Source organism: Pistacia vera, unplaced genomic scaffold (genome assembly GCF_008641045.1).
Source record: "Pistacia vera cultivar Batoury unplaced genomic scaffold, PisVer_v2 Contig240, whole genome shotgun sequence".
In the NCBI taxonomy this organism is placed as follows: Eukaryota; Viridiplantae; Streptophyta; class Magnoliopsida; order Sapindales; family Anacardiaceae; genus Pistacia; species Pistacia vera.
In genome coordinates, this window is record NW_022196047.1 from 555,001 (window position 1) to 578,923 (window position 23,923).

Here is a 23,923-nt window from a genome sequence, read left to right on the forward strand (position 1 = left end):
AGTTGAATCTGCAACTAATTGTTGACCCCATTCATATACTTTCTTTTTATTGTTGGCCTGGCTTCGCCAAGGAGGCTCCCTTTCAAAGAATTGATTCCACTTCTAGATCTCGAATGTGGGGAAAGTCTAAAGTGAAAGTCTCAAACTATTCCTTAGGCGGTTGACTACTCTTTACATTGCAGAAGGGAAGACAAGAAAGACAAGGGCATACGAGCCGACTAGCTATTTAAGCTGACTCTGATAGGCCTTCCTCTTCTTGAGGCTGACTTCCAGTTCCAGGATGCCTCTTATAGGTCTCATCTTCGGCGAAAGAAGTTTGATCGTCTACGGAAGATGATTCCCCGGTATCAGACTCTACTATCACATCATCCGATGAAGCAAGCTACATCGGTTACCAAAGCATCTTCTGACTGAGCAGCAGAAAGTGATTCGAAAACAGAACCCGATTCCGTGGCAACATCCGATGGAGAAAAAAGTGCTTTGCCGTGGCCGACTTTCATTCAAATGGTGAGTCCAGACATTCTTCTAGCCGAAGCACACCTTATAGAAAGGAAAAAAGTCCTAAAGGAAAGACTCCATAACCAAAAGGCAAAGGCATTGGTCCTACCAAGCGTCCTACTAGGAATATAGGAAGAAAAGCATTCCATCTTCACTCTCCTACAGTACAGGTGGACTAAGAGGCTCTCTTTAATAAGGAATTCCTTCCCCCTTCTCCTTCAAAACTTATTAGTCTAAGTGAAAATCGATTTTAAGAGGAGTAGTATAAGACTAAGAGGAAGTGATTTAGCGAAAGAAAAGCCTTGGTGTTGAGCACTACTGAAAAAAGCTATTAAACAAGAGGTTAACCATCGTTCATTTTCGCATATGAACAACGCATGACCAAATAGGCTTTATCATACGAAACATGCCTAGTCTTGTACTTATACACTGTATGAGCCATACGCATCCGTATTTGATCCGACCACAATGTCTTAGGTCAAAGGACTACATTGTGCACTGATATAATCAAATGATAAATCATTGACTACATGCTTGTCCAAGTGATTTGTCATTATTCGGTCACGTTCGAAAAACAGTTCACCAACTACTAATCCACACTAATGCCCCAATGACATGACTATCATTGTCATCCGTACTTATATCAACTCATGATATCTTTCGGAAGCATCTAGTATGCCTACTATGCAATATAGTTGCCCAAATTATATTGCTTCTATAGGGAACCTTTTAATAAATTCATTTACCGATTAAATGAATCATCTGGACAATTCATATACATACTTTATTTTAAATGAATGACTGAATAAAGGAAGCAATTTATCTATGTGAATTGAAGAACTCTTTCTTCTATTATTTATGATATATTGATACAAGACAAAATGCTCTGAAACCGACAACACCAACAGTTTCTAGGGCATACACTAAGACACACTAACAATGAGATATTTTGGTTTGCTTACCTTATTGACATGGACCATGTAATGCTTCTCTTTCTCTAGCTAGTACACTTGTGAAATATACAGTAAAGCTATATATATATATATATATATATATAAAAGAAAATATAAATGTAGATGAGTATAAAATAGAGGGCCTATACTAATTTTTCTTTATATACAAAACTGTACATTAAGTAACCAAAATACTCAAAAAAATAAACTCGACAATGTTGCCAGACCCTTCCGCTTCTTGACACTCCATCCGACCGCATCTCATCTACTACCTGCAAAAACATTGAAAACAACTGGGTAACACTAATTGCTCAGTAAGTAAACCTGCTTTACTCCTATCTATCTCTGTTGCTCTTATTCTGATTTTCTTTCCTTACATCAAACTTCTCTATTCTTCTCTGCTCTTTCTATAACTCTAGTTTCTCACTACTCAAGATAGTGGAAATGGTATCATGCATAAGTATAATGCATATGCACAAATGCATAGGATGTGCATTTTCTTTTCTGTTTTTCTGTTTTCGTATTCTGTTTTATGTTTCTTTGCTCTATATTTCTTTCTTTCTTTCTCTTCTAGTATTTCTTTCTTTCTTTTCTTTCTTTCTTGTCAATCGAACTCGGTTGAGGCATGGATTCAGAACCCTGGCCGTGTGAGTGTATTTTCTAATTCTTTCTGGGCACAGTCCTCATCCACATGCACTTCTAACGGACTGTACAATTCTTTTTTCTGATTCTGAGGCCGCTCACTAAAGGCGGATTGCATGCGGGACTAGTCACTCACGGGTTCCCCATCACAACAACCTTCTCTTCTCTTCTTTAAAAGTGTTCTTTATTATTTCTCTTTTCTTTCTCTTTGTTCTTTAATGTTCTTTAATGCTCTTTAATGCTCTTATGAGTATGTATGCATGTAGATGGGCTTATGCTTGTTATGCTTTCTAAATTCACATGTTTAGAAGAAATAATGCTATATGGCATGTGAACATGTCATTCTTTACCATCTACAAACTCATCTCAAGATAACAAATAATTATACTCATGCATGCACCTCTCTTTGACATTTCAAACAATTTATATGCACACACAAACTCTAAATTGGCTACACTTCTACATCTTTCTTAAGCCACCAAAATTTGGAGCCAAACTCCTTAAAATTATCATCAAACCTGGCTAGGAATTACACTTCACAAATTCTACTCTAATTCTTCCATAATTCATCCAAACTCTCATCAAACACCACATACGCAAACACCACATACACAAACACCACTTCTCATGGTGGAATTCCAACCATCATTCAACATCAATTCCATCAACAATTCTCATACAAACACATACATGCATAAAAGAAGTTCTCTACACAATCTTGCTCCAATCATGACTAGGTTTGGATTTACTTACCTTAGATGTGAGCAATCCAAACACTTTAGTAGTCTTCCTTGATACAACCTTCTTTCTCTTAAACCCTATGAATACAAATCATAAGAATCAACACTTTAAAACATTAATCTCACATCTTAGTGTAAGGATCTCACCTAGGGATGTTTGGGATTCAAATTCCACCAACCAAGATCTATGAATTTCCTTGAAAAGTGATTGAAGAAATTTGAGAGAACTTGGGTGGAAAGTGGCGTGAATGGAAGGGGAAGAATGGCTGGGGTTTTATGCTTGAACCTTTAATATACATATTATTACTTATAGCTTCCCATTTTACCCTTGCACTTTCTATGAAATTCCATCTATGTCCCTTAGTCAATTACCATAATGTCCTCTTTCCATTGCATTCTCCATGAAATTCTATCTCTTTTCACTCCCTACACTTTCAACTAATTATGAGTGGAAAGACCATTTTGCCCTTGAGCAATTTTTCCCCTAAATTTCACTAAAATTTCTCGGGAGTTCTTCGCCCCGGCGAAGCACTTTCTTTGCCCCGACAAAGCATGCATTTTCTGCCATGAATTTGGGCAGAGAGTACATTGCCGCGACGAAGTCTGCAAAATTTTGCCCAAGCTGATTTCATGCATTCATCTTGGAATAACCACTACAACTAAGGGAAATGAGATTACGTACCTCGATGTGGGTATTACAAACCACACACATTTCCTTTTGGAAATTCAAGTTTTGGTAGTCCTTTAACCACTTCTTTTCTTTAGAGTCTCACCAAGTCTTTGAAGTTCATGTGACCAAGTTTCTCATGCCACAAATTAGTGAAATCAATTTTAGAGTTGAAACATGACACACGGTTAGAAAGCAAGTAACAATTGTCATTTGACCTTTTTCCCTCAAGTAGAGAGACGCCTTTACCATTCAAAATTTGACACTTGTCCTTTAAGAATTGAACCACAAAATCTTTGTCACAAATTTGACTAATACTAATCAGATTCGCTTTCAAACCATCAACAAGTCAGACATCTTTCAAAATAGGAAAATCAGGAAGCATAATTGCCCTTTGCCAAGAATTTTACCTCTCTTTCCATTACCATAAGTGACATGCCCACTATCAACTGATTTAAGTTTAGTCAAGAGTGATTTATTACCTATCATATGCCTTGAACAACCACTGTTCGGATACCAAAGATCATTTTGAAATGCAAGCAAAGAAGTATGAGACACAAATTAGTTCACATCAGCCTTTGGTTTCCAAACTCTTTTGGAAGAAAAACCATTGTTAGCATTATGATTTACATTAGCAACAAAACTATGGTTCTTAAGAACTTTCTTTAAATAAACAATGAACCTAAAGCATTTGGGTCTGATGTGACCTTTCTTGTTACAAAAAATGGCAAATAGGAATGAATTTCGATACCTTCATGGCCTGTCTCACAACAGTTCCTTCAGTAGGAGTTTCGGTGGCCTTCACAAACGTGCACCAGCTTTCGATGTGCTAGCACCAAGACTAAAGCCCAAAGCATACCGATCTCTGAATGATTTTCCTTGACCAAGCACTTCATCAAGCTTAAGAGAACCTACATTCAACTTATCAATGATGGCCTTAGCCTCAATTAGTTTAGAAGTAAGAACAATAATCTTTTCGGACAAGGCTTTCTTTTGCTTCAACAAAGCAGCATTCTTAATACCAAGAGATTGCAACTTTTTCACGGCCTTTAGCCATTGGTCATATATTTTATCATATGCCTCTTGTTGCTCAGCATAGATATCAACAATGTCATCTAAAACCTCACTTTTACCATCTTCTTAGTTCATGGTGAAGGCTAAAACATTTTCATCATCATTGGAATCATCATCATCACTCTCATCATGCTCACTCTCACTCAAAGTGGCAGCCATGACCTTACCTTTCTTCTTTTTCAGTGTGTTAGCACACTCAAATTATATATGCCCAAAGCCCTCACATTCAAAACACTTGATGCTTTTATTTTTCTTTTCTTTATCTTTTGAAATCTTCTTGGTAAAGGTACCAGGGTTTTGAAGGTCATAAGACTTTTTCACAAAAGGTTTTCGACCATAACCACTATTATGAGGCTTTTTCATGTTTTTCTTAAGAAACTTAGCAAAATTCTTTGTAAGTAAAGTACAATTTTTATCATCCAATGAACTTAAATTACAATCATCAAAAGGATTAGAATCAACCTCATGTTTGAAAGCCAAACCTTTGCTCGGTTTATATTTTTCCCAACGTTGCAGATTTAGCTCATAGGTTTGGAGAGAGCCAATGAGTTCATCAATGTTTATAGCATCCACATCTAGGTATTCTTCAATGGTGATGATCTTTGACATAAACCTCCAAGGTAAAGAACAAAGCACTTTCCTAACAAGTTCAGCATTAGAATATGTTCTTCCCAAAGCAAAACATTCATTAGAAATATCACAAACTCTACCATAAAAATTAGTTATAGTCTCATCCTCTTCCATGTTCAGATTTTCAAAATCAATGACAAGTCTTCTAAGCCTATTTCTTTTAACAGTACTAGTTCCCTTATTATTAACTTGAAGTCTATCCCAAGCATCTTTAGCAAGTTCACAATTAGCTATGACTTTCATTTGGTTCACATTCACAGCATTAAAAGAGTATGAAGGGCTTTAGAGTTGTAATTTGCAAGAGTTATCTCATCAACATTCCAACTAGCAATAGGTTTTGGTCTAGACACTTCATTTTCAACAATAACCGGGACTGTCCAACCATTCACAACTGTGGACCAGACTCTATCATCTATAGACTTAAAGAAAGCACACATCCTAGGTCTCCATGTAAATAGTCAGGTCCTTCTAACATAGGTGGTTTATGAGCAGATCCTCTTTCAGTATAGAAACTCATGATGAAAAACAATAAGACAGATGCTAACACAATAAATGGAAGTGCACACACATACACATAGCAGATCTAAAATGAAAGTACAACACATATCAGATTTCATCCAACAATAAGACAACTCAGATACACATAAAATCAACCAAAATGGGTAAGGATCAACTGAAGCAACTTATCAGAACATGCTTTGATACCACTTGTTGGGGAAAGAGTTGGAGATTTAACTCACTTTAGTGTATGGTTACCCATTTCAAGTGCAGTGGAGTTATTACCTAGTGGATTGAAACATTTCCAATTTAAACACATTAAGCACAAGTGCAGAAAATAAAGAACATAGCCACAGACATGGTTCGGCTAAACCCACTTTTAGCCTACATCCATGGGACCTTGTCTAGATCAAAGCAATCCACTAAGTTAAAAACACATTACAAGATATAGTTCAAAGTTGGTCGAAGATACAGTAAAAAGAACTCCATGTTAAACTTTACACTTAGCACCACACTGTGAATCCTTAACGTGTAGCAACTCCCTGGACATTCTTCACGCCGAAAACACACCCATGAACAGCTTGTGAACCACCAAGTTTCAAGCACCAATGCCACGCACCCGCATCAGCAAAGGAACCATGTTCTAAGAGCCATCAATATAATGTTTGATGTGGTGAGGTTTTGGCACAAAATGGAAATGAACCTTTGAACCTTAAGAGAAGAAATACTCTAAGAAATTTCAAAGTAAAATGAAACAAAATATCAAAAGGTTAGATTCATACACGCAAGAAAGGGTATTATATAATGTAGGGTTTCTTACTTAACAGTATAGTGTCATGTCAACCAATAAGGGGCACACCAATGTTTGTCTAAATAAGGAAAGTATTCATTCTTTTGGTTTGGACCACAAAACAAATCGGGAAAAGAAACTTTGTTCCCCAGGACCACTTAAGGATATTATGACATATGTAAAAAGGTCCTAAAAAGTGAGAGACAAAGATAAACAATATATTTTTCACTTTATCAGACATGTAACTCATGCTGGGTTGCAAATGTCTAAAGCGAGAGTGTAAGCACAGACTGTTGTACACACACACTCTAAACAAAACAAGCCAAGACACAAGTCTGGCAACCAGTGTGCACTCAGAACTTATGTTCAGACATACAGCAAAGGAAACAAGCCAAATCATTAGATTGGCAACAAGTTACACAACTCATAAGTTTGACAAATATGAGTTCTCCACATTTCTGAATACCAAGCATTTGTAATTCAATTCAGTGTTCGCAACCTCTTGTAACTTAGCTAATTAACAAGAACACTCACATAAAAGAAAACAGTGGATGTCGTAATCACCTTAAGCATTCGAACCACTATAAAATTCTCATCTTCTCATTTACTTCAAGTCTTTGCATGCTATTGTAAAAACATTAATCCTTTAATCAACTCACTCAATTAATGATGTTTAGTTTCTAAGACCTTCTTAGCACTTTGCATGTGCGAGGTCATTGGTGTCGAAATCTAATATCAACAATTTGGCGCTAGAAGGAGGGCCTAGATCCACATCATGTAACGCCCCATTTGAGGTACGTTGTTATTGTTTCCTCTTTCGCCCTTAATCGAGTTGGTTTTTGTTTTTATTGTTTGTTTGAGTGTTATGTTGAATGTTGCCCTGAAATTGGTTGAAATAGAAGAATCTTAGTGAACCAAGCTTCGCCGGGGCGAAGAAGAATCTTCGCCGCGGCGAAGAAGGGTTGAAACCAAGGGTGAAACTCTACTGTCAGAAAGAAAGTACGAAATAAGTACGTTAAGGTTATGAAGTCACTTAGCCATCTCAAAGGGAAAGGCGTCGGACGGAGTCACCGTCAACTGTGGATATAGACTAGGCTATAAGAACGGAGTCTTAAACTATGACCGAGACTACACTAAGGAACAAGAGCTTGACTGAGCAAGAAGGAGAGGTACGAAGTCACTCGACGTCAGGAGAGGTACGAAGTCACTCGCGTCAGGAGAGGAATGAAGCTGTTTCTCTAATAGCCCCGTTGAATGGAAGGCGAAGGCTTTTTGAAAAAGTCTTTTTGTCTGCATTTTTTTTTTCTTTCTATTTAAAGAGTAAAGAGAGAGGGCTTCAAGTTCTTAGGAAGAGCCATACGAGGCAGCTCACGTATAGTTGGGAGCCAGCCCCAGCAGCGGGGCTTAGGTCAACACTTATATAATAGCCAGTCTCCTTTAGAAGCAGACAAAATGGTGATGAATTGCGATTGGTCTAAACCTTGAGACTTGAAAAGAGTGTCCTCGCCCAGAAAGATAAGAATAAGCGAAAAAGTACTACTGTTGGCCCATAGATAAATTTGATCGAAATGCCCGGACTCTAGATATTGACTTCGCATACCCAATTGAGCCAAAAGGACTTTGAAAAGGAGCGCTCCTAGAAAGAAGAGCGAGACCTTGTGCGTACCACTCTCCACGCAGTTCCCATTAAACAACGGAGAATCCTCTAATCTCAGCAACTGGACCTTTTTCCGATTAACGGAATATGAGGATTTTTTATTTATAGGAACTGCCGTTATGAAATTGCTAGTTTCACCCTTCTCACTAAACCCAACTCTACAACGCCTAACAAAACCTTCTTTCCCCCGGATCAGAACAACTAGAATAGAATAAAGAGCTTTAAGTTATAGCTTGCTGGTCTTATCCATGTCCGAAGGCTCGCTCTTCCTTCATTCCTTCGAGCTATCTTTCTATTAATTATGACTTTCGAAAGACTACTCTAATAGATCCCTTCGGACCCTTGCCTGGGATAGACTTTGCTTTGGTTGGTACATAAGAAGAACCACTCGCTATCATGAGCTTCCTTAAGATAAGAATAATGAATACAAGAGTCCTGGCTTCCTTGCCTTAAGAAGGTATCCTTCGCTTAAGCTGCTTGCTTTCTTGAATTTCCTTTCTCATAACACTAGCTATCAGTGGCTTGGCTTCTTCTTGCTTGATTAGTTCATACCTAAACTAAGATTATAGCTTGCTTACGGGTCTGACTCCTAACTGCCTGACTACTACTACTCGTATTCGCTTTTAAGAGCTATCAGCTCGAGCTTTCTTACTGGTGCTTGGTATTGTAACCTCAAAAAGGGTAGTTGAATCTACAACTAATTGTTGACCCCATTCATATACTTTCTTTTTTTTGTTGGCCTGGCTTCGCCAAGGAGGCTCCCTTCAAAGAATTGATTCCACTTCTAGATCTCGATATGTGGGGAAGTCTAAAGTGAAAGTCTCAAACTATTCCTTAGGCGGTTGACTACTCTTTACATTGCGAAGGGAGACAAGAAAGACAAGGGCATACGAGCCGACTACTATTTAAGCTGACTCTGATAGGCCTTCCTCTTCTTGAGCTACTTCCATTTCAAGATGCCTCTTATAGGTCTCATCTTCGACAAAAGAAGTTTGATCGTCTACGGAAGATATTCCCCGGTATCAGACTCACTATCACATCATCCAATGAAGCAAGCTACATGCGTTACCAAAGGCATCTTCTGACTGAGCCAAAGTGATTCGAAAACAAAACCCGATTCTGTGGCAACATCCGATGGAAAAAAGTGCTTTGTCGTGGCCGACTTTTATCACATGGTGAGTCCAGACATTCTTCTAGCCGAAGCACACCTTATAGAAAGGAAAAAAGTCCTAAAGGAAAGACTCCGTAACAATGCAAGCATTGTCCTACCAAGCGTCCTACTAGGAATATAGGAGAAAAGCATTCCATCTTCACTCTCCTACAGTACAGGTGGACTAAGAGGCTCTCTTTAATAAGGAATTCCTTCCCCCTTCTCCTTCAAAACTTATTTGTCTAAGTGAAAATCGATTTTAAGAGGAGTAGTATAAGACTAAGAGGAAGTGATTTAGCGATAGAAAAGCCTTGTTGTTGAGCACTACTGAAAAAAGCTATTAACAAGAGGTTAACCATCGTTCATTTTCGCATATGAACAACGCATGACCAAATAGGCTTTATCATACGAAACATGCCTAGTCTTGTACTTATACACTGTATGAGCCAACGCATCCGTATTTGATCCGACCACAATGTCTTAGTCAAGGACTACATTGTGCACTGATATAATCAAATGATATCATTGACTACATGCTTGTCCAAGTGATTTGTCATTATTCGGTCACGTTCGAAAAACAGTTCACCAACTACTATCCACACTAATGCCCCATGACATGACTATCATTGTCATCCGTACTTATATCAACTCATGATATCTTTCGGAAGCATCTAGTATGCCTACTATGCAATATAGTTGCCCAAATTATATTGCTTCTATAGGGAACCTTTTAATAAATTCATTTACCGATTAAATGAATCATCTGGACAATTCATATACATACTTTATTTTAATGATGACATATAAAGGAAGCAATTTATCTATGTGAATTGAAGAACTCTTCTTCTATTATTTATGATATATTGATACAAGACAAAATGCTCTAGAACCGACAACACCAACAGTTTCTAGGGCATACACTAAGACACACTAACAATGAGAATTTTGGTTTGCTTACCTATTGACATGGACCATGTAATGCTTCTCTTTCTCTAGCTAGTACACTTGTGAAATATACAGTAAAGCTATATATTATTATATATATATATAAAAGAAATATAAATGTAGATGAGTATAAAATAGGAGGCCTATACTAATTTTTCTTTATATACAAAACTGTACATTAAGTAACCAAAATACTCAAAAAAAAAACTCGACAATGTGGCCAACCCTTCGCTTCTTGACACTCCATCCGACCGCATCTCATCTACTACCTGCAAAAACATTGAAAACAACTGGGTAACACTAATTGCCAGTAAGTAAACCTGCTTTACCCTATCTATCTCTGTTGCTCTTATTCTGATTTTCTTTCCTTACATCAAACTTCTCTATTCTTCTCTGCTCTTTCTAATACTCTAGTTTCTCACTACCAAGATAGTGAAATGGTATCATGCATAAGTATCATATGCAACAAATGCATAGGATGTGCATTTTCTTTTCTGTTTTTCTGTTTTCGTATTCTGTTTTATGTTTCTTTGCTCTATATTTCTTTCTTCTCTTCTAGTATTTCTTTCTTTCTTTTCTTTCTTTCTTGTCAATCGAACTCGGTTGAGGCATGGATTCAGAACCCTGCCGCCGTGTGAGTGTATTTTCTAATTCTTTCTGGGCACAGTCCTCATCCACATGCACTTCTAACGGACTGTACAATTCTTTTTTCTGATTCTGAGGCCGCTCACTAAAGGCGGATTGCATCGGGACTAGTCACTCACGGTTCCCCATCACAACAACCTTCTCTTCTCTTCTTAAAAGTGTTCTTTATTATTCTCTTTTCTTTCTCTTGTGTCTTTAATGTTCTTTAATGCCTTTAATGCTCTTATGAGTATGTATGCATGTAGATGGGTCTATGCTTGTTATGCTTTTAAATTCACATGTTTAGAGAATAATGCTATATGCATGTGAACATGTCATTCTTTACCATCTACAAACTCATCTCAAGATAACAAATAATTATACTCCATGCACCTCTCTTTGACATTTCAAACATTTATATGCACACACAAACTCTAAATTGGCTACACTTCTACATCTTTCTTAAGCCACCAAAATTTGGAGCCAAACTCCTTAAAATTATCATCAAACCTGGCTAGGAATATCACTTCACAAATTCTACTCTAATTCTTCCATAATTCACCAAACTCCATCAAACACCACATACGCAACACCACATACACAAACACCACTTCTCATGGTGGAATTCCAACCATCATTCAACATCAATTCCATCAACAATTCTCATACAAACACATACATGCATAAAAGAAGTTCTCTACACATCTGGCTCCAATCATGACTAGGTTTGGATTTACTTACCTTAGATGTGAGCAATCCAAACACTTTGTAGTCTTCCTTGATACAACCTTCTTTCTCTTACCACCCTATGATACAAATCATAAGAATCAACACTTTAAAACATTAATCTCACATCTTAGTGTAGGATCTCACCAGGGATTTGGGATTCAAATTCCCCCAACCAAGATCTATGAATTTCCTTGAAGTGATTGAAGAAATTTGAGAGAACTTGGGTGAAAGTGGCGTGAATGGAAGGGGAAGAATGGCTGGGTTTTATGCTTGAACCTTTAATATACATATTATTACTTATGCTTCCCATTTTACCCTTGCACTTTCATGAAATTCCATCTATGTCCCTTAGTCAATTACCTAATGTCCTCTTTCCATGGCATTCTCCATGAAATTCTATCTCTTTTCACCCCTACACTTTCAACTAATTATGAGTGGAAAGACCATTTTGCCCTTGAGCAATTTTTCCCCTAAATTTCACTAAAATTTCTCGGGAGTTCTTCGCCCCGGCGAAGCACTTTCTTTGCCCCGACAAAGCATGCATTTTCTGCCATGAATTTGGGCAGAGAGTACATTGCCGCGACGAAGTCTGCAAAATTTGCCCAAGCTGATTTCATGCATTCATCTTGGAATAACCACTACAACTAGGAAATGAGATTACGTACCTCGTGATGTGGTATTACAAACCACACACATTTCCTTTTGGAAATTCAAGTTTTGGTAGTCCTTTAACCACTTCTTTTCTTTAGAGTCTCACCAAGTCTTTGAAGTTCATGTGACCAAGTTTCTCATGCCACAAATTAGTGAAATCAATTTTAGAGTTGAAATGACAGACACCGTTAGAAAGCAAGTAACAATTGTCATTTGACCTTTTTCCCTCAGTAGAGAGACGCCTTTACCATTCAAAATTTGACACTTGTCCTTTAAGAATTGAACCACAAAATCTTTGTCACAAATTTGACTAATACTAATCAGATTCGCTTTCAAACCATCACAAGTCAGACATCTTTCAAAATAGGAAAATCAGGAGCATAATTGCCCTTTGCCAAGAATTTTACCTCTCTTTCCATTACCATATGCATGCCCACTATCAACTGATTTAAGTTTAGTCAAGAGTGATTTATTACCTATCATATGCCTTGAACACCACTGTTCGGATACCAAAGATCATTTTGAATGCAAGCAAAGAAGTATGAGACACAAATTAGTTCACATCAGCCTTTGGTTTCCAAACTCTTTTGGAAGAAAACCATTGTTACATTATGATTTACATTAGCAACAAAACTATGGTTCTTAAGAACTTTCTTTAAATAAACAATGAACCTAAAGCATTTGGGTCTGATGTGACCTTTCTTGTTACAAAAAATGGCAAATAGAATGAATTTCGATACCTTCATGGCCTGTCTCACAACAGTTCCTTCAGTAGGAGTTTCGGTGGCCTTCACAAACGTGCACACAGCTTTCGATGTGCTAGACCAGACTAAAGCCCAAAGCATACCGACTCTGAATGATTTTCCTTGACCAAGCACTTCATCAAGCTTAAGAGAACCTACATTCAACTATTCAATGTGGCCTATGCCCAATTAGTTAGAAGTAGAACAATAATCTTTTCGGACAAGGCTTTCTTTGGCTTCAACAAGCAGCATTCTTAATACCAAGAGATTGCAACTTTTTCACGGCCTTTACATTGGTCATATATTTTATCATATGCCTCTTGTTGCTCAGCATAGATATCAACAATGCATCTAAAACCTCACTTTTACCATCTTCTTAGTTCATGGTGAGGAAACATTTTCATCATCATTGGATCACATCATCACTCTCATCATGCTCACTCTCACTCAAAGTGGCAGCCATGACTTACCTTTCTCTTTTTCAGTGTGTTAGCACACTCAAATTATATTGCCCAAAGCCCTCACATTCAAAACACTTGATGCTTTTATTTTCTTTCTTATCTTTTGAAATCTTCTTGGTAAAGGTACCAGGGTTTTGAAGGTCATAAGACTTTTTCACAAAAGGTTTTCGACCATAACCACTATATGAGGCTTTTTCATGTTTTTCTTAAGAAACTTAGCAAAATTCTTTGTAAAAGTACAATTTTTATCATCCAATGAACTTAAATTAGGGCGACAACCTTTACCAAGTCCGAACGATTGTCGACCACCAGATCCGTTGGTCTGCAATATTCACCCTAGCCCACAAGCACAAATCCTCGGCGCGGAATATAATCCCAAAGTACTCCAAAGACTCAAATATTGTAAATCAAGAAGGTGGTAAGACCCTTGCAGAGTTCCCCAACAGCATAGAGCTTGGGAAGCTCGGACCCGGTCAAGACCTGAACAAGAAGGAACACTCAACTACTAGTCTAGTCTAGTAGTCGTTTTTTTCTATTAGTTGCGATGCGAACAGGCGTTTACTTATGAGATTAGTTGAGTAGACTTGCCTGAGTTGTCTGCTATAAGATAGAGCTAGTTTTGGGGTGGGGCTTTTGACATAAAAAAGCCTATCCGGCTTGGCTTCGCTATCGCTCATGACTTGTATTGTAGTCGGCCCGGAATGCCTCGGTAGTCTTTCTAATGCCTTCTTCCTTCATTCATTTTCTTTTAGTTGCGGTAGCTTCCGCGCCAGCAAGATACGGACAGCGAAGCCAAAGCAATACTAAACAAGCGAGAAAAGTCCTTGTTATTAGTAAAGCGCTAACGATCAAGAAAAGGCCCCTTACTATAGATAGGCTAACACGCCTTTACTAATTATATATAATAAGGTATTTCTCAAAGTCAAGTTTCTCGCTTGTTTCTTTAGAAAGATTGCAGGGGCGCTCACGTTTTTTTGGCCCCTTCCCGGCCCGGAAGTTCGCTTCCGGCGACTAGCTTTTACCGCTATCGCTTGGACTTGTCACTTCGTACCTTGAATCAATCAATGAATGAATGAAAACGCCTGACTAGGAATAGAAAGGGAGGACAGGTTGGTTCGAGGACCCCTTGGTCAAAGGCGTTCCTCGGAGTGACTCGACTGAAAGGAGAGGGCGTAAGCATGATTCCGGGACGGAGCCGTATGACGCGAGAGTGTCACGTACGGTTACTTTGAGAAGGGTGTGATACCACCACCTATCAGGCCCGACGAGCGGTCCACGGAGCTGCATCCCTACTCACCTGGTCCATGCACATCGCTCTCTCCAGGAGGTTGGCCGCCTATCCTAGATCTTCCCATTTTCAAGAAGATCCCGGGCTCGATCCGGTTTAGTATCAAGGTGATTCTTTTTCTGTTCCTATATATATGGGTCCGTGCAGCANACCCGATAGTGACTAGAGACGGGTAAATGCTTGGTGATCATTACCCAAAATTCATGAGGAACGGGTAGGTGCTAGGTGACCTCTACCCGATAATTAGGAGGAACCGAGTCGGTGCTTTGTGATCCTCACTCGGTAGTCACTAAGAAAGGGTTGGTACTGTGTGAATTCCACCCGATAGCCATAGAGAGTGCGATGGTGCTGTGTGAACGCCATCCGGCCGTACCTCCGGTAAGATGAGGCCATGATGTTATTAGCAACAGAAATAGAAACAGAATTAGAAAATGAAAGAATTAAGAGTCACACACGGGGACAGACAGTTAGAGAGTTTTACTTACTGAGCATTATTTGTGCTCACCCCGTTATTTTTCCTTTGTGGATGCAGGTTCTAGGTGATGATGCGGTTGGAGGGGCGTCGGCACGCGAGGAGTAATAGCTACACTGTTTCCCCTATTTTGTCTTTTAAAATGCACTTTTGTAAACAGTAACCTTTGTGTATAAAAGACATGTGAATATTAATGAAAAGAAACATTTTGGGCCCAATTTTCCATTGTTAATTGCATGCATTGTACTAGTTTTCAGTAGGTGTTACAAAGAATGAGTGTGTTAGGTACTTGGAAGCACTCTCACTAATAAAAACAAGCCAAGATCCAGAATTTGAAGATTTTGAGATAGAAAAAGAGAAGGAAAAGGCAAGAACGGAAGAACCTCCAAAGCTTGAACTAAAGCCTTTACCATCCCACCTTAAATATGTATATCTTGGTGAAGCAGAATCTTTTCCGGTAATCATCAATGCGAAGTTGAGTAAAGTGGAGGAAGAGAGATTGATTCGAGTGTTAAGAGAGCATAATTAGCCATCGGATGGACCATTTCTGACATTAAAGGCATTTCCCCATCCCTTTGTATGCACAAGATACTTATGGAAGATGATGTCAAGCCTAGAGTACAACCACAATGGAGATTAAATCTCTCTATTAAGGAAGTGGTGAGAAAAGAAGTGGTAAAACTCTTAGATACATGAATCATCTACTTTATTTCAGATAGTCCTTGGGTGAGCTCGGTGCAAGTGGTTCCAAAGAAAGGAGGTATCATGTTAATGAAGAGTGAAAGCAATGAGTTGATACCAACCAGGACAGTCACGAGTTGAAGGGTGTGCATCGATTACAGGAAGTTGAATGAAGTAACAAGGAATGATCATTTTCTGCTTCCATTCATTGATCAAATGTTGGAAAGGCTATCGGGGCATGCGTATTATTGTTTTCTGGATGGTTATTCAGGATATAATCAGATCCCTATTGCTCCTAAAGATCAAGAGTAGACGACATTCACATGTCCTTATGGTACCTTTGCTTACAGAAGGATGCCTTTTGGGTTGTGTAATGCACCAGCCACATTTCAGCGATGCATGATGTTAATATTCAGTGATATGGTGGAACGGTTCATAAAAGTCTTCATGGATGATTCTCTGTCTTCGGTTATTCTTTTGATAATTATCTTTCTAATATTTCTCTTATTTTGCAGCGATGCCAAGATACAAATCTAGTGCTCAACTGGGAGAAATGTCACTTCATGGTTCAAGAAGGCATAATGTTCGGTCATCGGATTTCAAAGAAAGGCATTGAGGTGGATCGAGCTAAAACAGAAGTGATTGAGAAGTTGCCACTACCTACAAATGTCAAGGTTGTCCGAAGTTTCCTAGGACATGCAGGGTTCTATAGAAGATTCATAAAGGATTTTTCCAAAATCTCTAAACCCCTTTGCAAATTGTTGATTAAAGATGACTCTTTTGATTTCGATGATGATTGCATGCACGCTTTTCAAACTCTCACGAAATTATTAGTGTCTGCACCATTATTGCAGTTCCCAATTGGGAACTCCCATTTGAATTGATGTGTGACGCTAGTGATTTTACATTAAGAGTGGTTTTAGGACAAAGAAAGAACAGGATTCTGCATGTAATTCAGTACGCTAGTAAGACACTAATCGATGCATAGTTGAATTACACCACTATTGAAAAAGAGCTTTTAGCAGTTGTTTTTGCATTTGACAAATTTCGCTCTTATTTGCTAGGTGCTAAGGTAATTGTCTACACGAACCATTCAACGCTTAAGCATTTGTTGGCAAAGCAAGAAGCAAAAACCAAGGCTAATAAGATGGATCCTACGCCTTCAAGAGTTTGATTTAAAAATCCGAGACAAGAAAGGGTCGGAAAATGTGGTAGCAAATCATTTATCAAGAATTGAGCAACCGGCATAGGGAAGTGAAGAGGAAACTCAAATCAAGGAGACGTTCCTAGATGATAAATTGATGAGAGTTGAAGAAACACCTTGGTATGCGGATATTACAAATTACCTATCATCAAAAGTGCTTCCAAATTGCCTGACTTTCTAGCAAAAGAAAAAAAAATTTCTCTGATTTGAAATTTTACTTTTAGGAAGAACCATTTTTGTATAAACATTGTGCAGATCATATAATAAGGAGGTGTGTCCTAGAAGAAGAAATGGAGAGTATTTTAAGGCATTGCCATGAGAAGGAAGTCGGTGGTCACTTTGGAGGAACTAGAATAGCAACTAAAGTCCTTTAATCTGGGTTTTATTGGCCAACTTTGTTCAAGGATGCTTTTCAGTTCGTTCAGCAATGTGACCAATGTCAAAGGAGTGGAAATATTTCAAGGAAGAATGAGATGCCATTGAGTAACATCTTGGTTGTTGAACTTTTTGACATCTGGGGAATTGACTTTATAGGTCATTTCCTAGTTTATATGGGAATTTGTATATCTTAGTGGCTATTGACTATGTTTCAAAATGGGTTGAAGCAATTGCATTACCCTCCAACAATGCCAAGGTGGTAGTAAATTTTTTCAGGAAAAACATTTCTTGAGATTCGGAGTGCCATGGGCAATCATTAGTGATGGAGGAACCCATTTTTGCAATAGGCAGTTTGAAGCTCTTTTGGGAAAATATGAAGTGACACACAAGGTTGCTACACCATACCATCCTTAGACTAGTGGGTAAATGGAACTTTCAAACAGGGAATTGAAAAGGATTCTTGAAAAGATAGTAAATGCATCTGTTAGATCACAAGCAAACAAAAAAGAAAAACTAAGCTAGAAATAATTTGAAACTAAAATCAAACTCCAATTTAGCAAAAACTAGAAAACTTCAATATTAACACAAAATCAATCCCCGGCAACAGCACCAAAAACTTGATGCGTGTGATTCGACAACATGCATACGTAGCAAGTGCACTAGTTGCAAAAAGTAATAAAATGATGAATAAAGTATCGTTCCCACGAGGATTCAGTGTTAAGTACTACTTTTCCTAGTTTTGTAACTAATTGAAGAACACGAAGATTGTTTGGATTTGCGGGAGAAAAATAAAGCAGAAATTAAACACAAAAGTAAACAACTTAAAGTAAAATTTAACTAATTAAGACAATATCAATTCAAGGCAAAAGAGGTTAAGGTTTCGACTTCACTAGGATACTCTGATTTAATCTACAATTTCTGTTGCTTTCAAATTCACATGCAAGGATTATAAATCGGACACCCTAATCTGTAGAATATACCTTCTTAGGCTATATTCTCCTACTTATTCCCATTAACCTTCCATACCCAACAAAATGAAGATTAACAGTTCAAAGTCCATTAAGCTAAGTGGAATCCTAAAGCGATTTCATAAATCTTCGAACTTATCTCTAGCGTTCACTCAATCTGCGGTGTTTACTCTAAGAGGCGAACACATGAATCACTTCTCAGTCTCATCATGTTCAACATTCAATTGAACAAAAAACTCAGCATCCAATTGCATTAAGAACAAGAATAATCACATAATCCAAGAAATAGAACTAAAAAACAACATCAATTTAAAGACTAAACCATTGTAATCCGAGTTACATCAAAACTCTAACCCAAAATTGAGTTAGTTCATACTCAAAGTAAAAGAAAGCATAACAATAACTGTAAATAAAGAGTTCAACATGCTAGGAATTAAAAGAGGAACAAAAGCTTCCCTAAATTGAAGACCCAAATTCTTCAAAACTCCAATCTCCCCTTTTTCTTTCCTAACAATCTCGACCTCCCCAAAAATGAGCTAAGTCTCTCTTAAATAGTCGGCCAAAACCCTAGGACTCAAGACAAAAATGGGAAAGCGCACCGTTTTAACAAAACAAAAATCTCCAGAGTTGACATCGCGATGAAGCACAAAAATACAACGAAGCACAAAAATACACATTGGACTCGAGAGTCTCATGCCGCGGTGAAAATTCTTCTCGCCGAAGCGAAATTCTATGTTGATTAAATTGAATTTACAAAAATGCCCTTGCATGCTCCAACACTTGAATCTTCGATTTTCTCTTTCTGTCTTGTTCATTTGAGCTCCAAGGGTGCTTCCAATCAACCTCCGACATTCCTGACTGTGAAGACTCTCGAATTTGAATTGATTGACCTTGTTTTTGCTTTGTTTCGATCTGGAAATGCGTTTTAGACTTGAAATGTGAAATGAACGAATTAAGTGGCAATTCAGGCCTAAATTCAAGTGAAAGTATCCGAAAATCTTACCAAATAAACAAGAAAAATAATATAATCTACGGATTATCAACAATAAACAAACTTCCTGCTATTAACCAAATCGTAACAAAACAACAAAATGACACTTTTCTTTCCAACACAACGTATAGTAAATGAAAACAAAAAAAGTATAAACAAACATGATTACCTCCAAAAGTTCAAACACTCGAACACTTAAACCTTATCGTTGAAAACTTCAATGATTACGGACTTCAAAAGTCACGACTTAGGAGACAAACTTGTCACTAGAAGTCACAAAAAACCTCATCGTTTGTCGGAAAAAGTCGTTGTCAAAAACCCTTAGCTCCTACTGTTAACAATGTACACGAACGCAAAACGCTAAACTCGCCAACCGCTACTCCACTGCCGGTCATCGTAAACAGTCACCAGAAGGCAATTGAAGATGTCAACAGAAAACCCAACAGTCGCCATTTTCAGAACACACAAATGTCAAATGACTTTTGCGTTTTTCCTTTTCTATCAAATGTCAAACTCTCATGGACACCTGCCAATGCCCCAACCCTGCACTTCAATTTCAAATTTTAATTTTTTATTAAAATATTAATTGATAATAATGCCCTTACTTTTATCAATCGATTGACCATTATACCCTTTTATATTAGGAAAACTACTAACGGAACTCCTCAGTGAGTGGCGATTTGGTATTTTGAAACTTTTTGGGTGGGAAAGTGTCATTAAGGCAAACCTTAGGAGGGAAATAGTCGTTACTCTTCTATTAGTTGTTCTTTGTTAAATTAGATAGTAAGCATTAAGATGAAGTTAATAGGAAAACAAAAGTTGCTATATCTATATGGTTTAACACTAATATGTAGAATTTATTAAGGAGAAGATAAATGAGCTTTATTATTACATAAGTTATACTTTATTAATTAAATGACAGTTAAGTTGGATTACATACTTATATATACGTATAATATACGAATCCATGGAAACATATAAGAGATAAGTAGAAAAATTTATGGAAGAATTATTATTTGGAGGTAGAGAAAACTTCTGATTATCATCATATTGTGACAAGATTGATTCAAGGTAAGTAAAATAGATAGTTGTTTTAAACGAATCATAGTAAGCATATGAATGTACTTATATAAAGCATTTTCATGTGAATTGTTTTGTATATTAAATATGTTTGATCGATGATGCTTGTGGCTTTGCCTATATATGAAGCTGATTTTTGTGTATGGATTGGATTTTCGTTAATATGTTCTGATCAGGGCGTAGTCAATTTTTTGTTTATATATTCTGATTATGCTATGTTCAGTTTCCTCTCTGTTATGGAAAGTCCACTAATCTAAGTGTTAAGTTAAAGAAGCTTTGTGAAAAGTATATGTTTTCAGAAAAAGTTTTATAAAAGTATTTATGAAAAACCTCAGTTTATATATTGAGTTAACTATCACCCTAGCTTATTGTGATTCACAGATAATTGAATGATTAGAACGTAATATTGGATTTGGCATGGAGGCTTCAAGTTCCCTTGGTTCCCTAATTGTCTACAATGATTAAGAGTTTTACTAATGGTTTTCAATGAAGATATGATAGAATATAGACATGTTCTATATGAGGGAACAGAGCCTCCAGATTATAGGGAGAAAAGAAGAGGGGAATTTAGGTTAAAACTCTGATGATCTTTATTTCATGATTATCAAACTTAAATATTGTTGGTCCAACAATCAATTACCAGAAGACCCTTACACCACAAATACTTAAAGTCTGAAAAACCAGAGTAACGTAAAACTAACTAATAAGCAATTGCTTCATAAAACTATTAAGAATCACACCACATAATCCTTTGACCACCAAGGTGAACGTCTCACTCTTGCAGGAAGCTTTCTGCTGCTTTCTTCCTTACCCAAAGTCCTATCAGAAATTATTGAACTTGGAGAGTTGGATACCCACATATTGCCATCCCTAAAACTCATACGAGCCTCAAACGTTTCTTGAGTACGTTATGAAAGTAACTCAATATATTCTATGGTTTACAATGAATAACACTATTTTATTGATTAATCCATAGTTTATCATTAAAAAAACATTTTACATCGTGAGTATATTTTTAACACCAAAAAGTCCGTCCCCCAAAATTAAGAAAATGAAACACTAGAAAAAAAAAAAAAAAAAAAACAAAGGAGAAAAACCCATTTGAATTTAAATTTAATTAAAAAAAAAAAAAAAATCAAGGGGGGCCAGTTGCCTCCCTTTATCCCTTGCTGGTTGGTAGCCCTGCCTATAAGTATGAGCCCGTAAAGATTGAAATCCGGAGTCCGCTACATGTACGTGAGCTTAATTATTAAGAAATAAACAAATACAGATCGATAGATAAACTGCTTCGGAGAATTTAATATGAATTGGCTTAAATTAAATTTAATCTTATTCATGTTATAATTCCATAAGTATAAAACACACTTGATTTCTCACACTATATTTGCATCTTTGAATTTCGAGTTATTGCGTTCAGCAAAACCAATACTAGGATCCTTCCCCTCTCTAATTGCACTTCGGAATTTCTCAATCCTCTCAAGAATTCCCTTCACTGCCAAATCAAATGCATCTCCAAGAATCTCATCCTTTCTAACCCTCCTAGGATCTGAATATATTATCCCTGGAATCAACCTTATAACTTCCTCTCTCATGGCCGCTACCTCTTCCTTTGAAAATTTAATCAATGTCTTATTAACCCTAAATTCCCTCACCCATAGATTTTTCTCTGGTATAAATACAGAATACTTAGTATAATTCTTGGTTAAATGCCACGTGTACTGCATATAAGCGCTACCCGGATGGAAAAAAACTGGAATACAACCTGATAAAATAGACTCGAATGCTGATCTTCTGGTCAATGAATCCCCGGGAGGCTGTAAGCAAAATATTGAACTTTGATAGAGTTTCATCACATGAATTGGGTTATCGCAATTGGTTACACCCTCTCTACAATCCAGCAATTTACACGTACTACTCGAAGCTTGGCATTGGTCGATGAGAATACTCCGAATAGAAGTTTTCATAGAGGGCCGTGGGGCACCGGAGAAAGAGAACAAATATGGTCGCTCTTGTCTTCTCATTCTGTCCTGCCACTCCACCACCTCACTGTCTTCAGAAGGGTGAAACGATGTCGGATATGGTATGGCCAGGTCGTTGTTCCAAGGACTTGCTTCAATTGATAACATTGTTATGTTATTTGATTCAGGAAAAAATCTGAACTTGCTTCCCCAGGCACCTCTTCTGTCTATTTCTCTCCTGAAATCAGTAGCAATCCTTCCTCCGATTAAGAAATGGTCTCTACCCCACATTCGTTTCCATTCAGGTCTTTCTGCTACCCATTTGAGTAGATTAAGACCAGGTGAATCTTTCATCGACAAGTCGAAATTACCCCATAGATATGGCATAATATCTAGACATAAATAGTATGGTACAAAAATTGCTGATGCAATTGATGAATCGTTGGTTAAGCACTCGTATGTTTTCATTCTGTTGTGGAAAATAACTTCTAATAAAAATTGGTTTGTTGCAAACCAACTTTTGTTGGATAAAATCCTAGAAGAGTTTTCTATCTGAGGACCATAACCTGAGTTCTCTGCGTATTTACAGAGAGGAAATTTATTAGTTCCTGGGACAGTAAAATTACAATTCTTGACCACGTCTTCATTGAACCGGCTTGGAAGATCATGTATATAGATATGTCGACCCAGACATAAATCTAAATTTACCTTGGTTATATTGTTGTTGTTCCCAAGGTAAGCATTCACATAACTGTTTACTAAAAGTTTAATATCAAACTTGCTACCTGTGACACATGAATAATAAATACGAAGCAACAAGATCCAAAAAACAACGATGACTAGAAATACAAACCGGAGTTGACTGCCATAATTTCTAATGAATGGTTTCTCCATTTGATCTTGACGGGCTTCCACTAATGCAGCAGACAATGAGAGAAGCTCCCTGAAAGTTGTGTGTAAACAAAGCTGCAATGGAAGCAAGAGTTTTTTCAACTCTTGTATCATATGTTCTTTAAGATATATCATACATTTATACGGTGGCGGAGCCAGAAATTTGCGCACAATTAAAAATTAATATAATGATAAACATGAAAGCAGAAATGCAAAAATAATGAGAAAACTTATCAATTTATTAATATATAATAAGAAAATCTATATATCTATCTATCTATATATATTTAGACGGATAGATATATAATTTATTACACTGATACATCCAACTTGGAACACCTTGAGCTGTGTGTAGATGCCCAAGTTGAAGTTGATAAATTAATAAATTTATTTTAACTTGGCTATGAAGTATACACAATTTTGTGCAGTTTTTAAAACGCTTCAGCTTCCTAGAAGATAAACCTAGTTTACCCTATTCTCAAGCAAAATACTACATAATTACTGGATGAATTTCCTCCGTTAATCCCTCCTAAATACCTTGTATTCCGACCTCTACACCT

General features: G+C 37.3%; 1 protein-coding gene across 1 annotated transcript; it reads right to left on the bottom strand.

Annotated features, from left to right (window-relative positions):
* Positions 1-21,887: 21,887 nt before the first annotated feature.
* On the bottom strand, positions 21,888-23,477 carry LOC116131719 (probable xyloglucan galactosyltransferase GT14). Its single transcript, XM_031417382.1, has one exon. It carries the CDS (start codon positions 23,475-23,477, stop codon positions 21,888-21,890), a length of 1,590 nt encoding a protein of 529 aa, XP_031273242.1.
* Between the last annotated feature and the right edge of the window lie 446 nt (positions 23,478-23,923).

Excerpts from the sequence above, each read along its gene's own strand:
- LOC116131719 (XM_031417382.1), bottom strand. The coding sequence starts at position 23,477 with ATGATACAAGAGTTGAAAAAACTCTTGCTTCCATTGCAGCTTTGTTTA.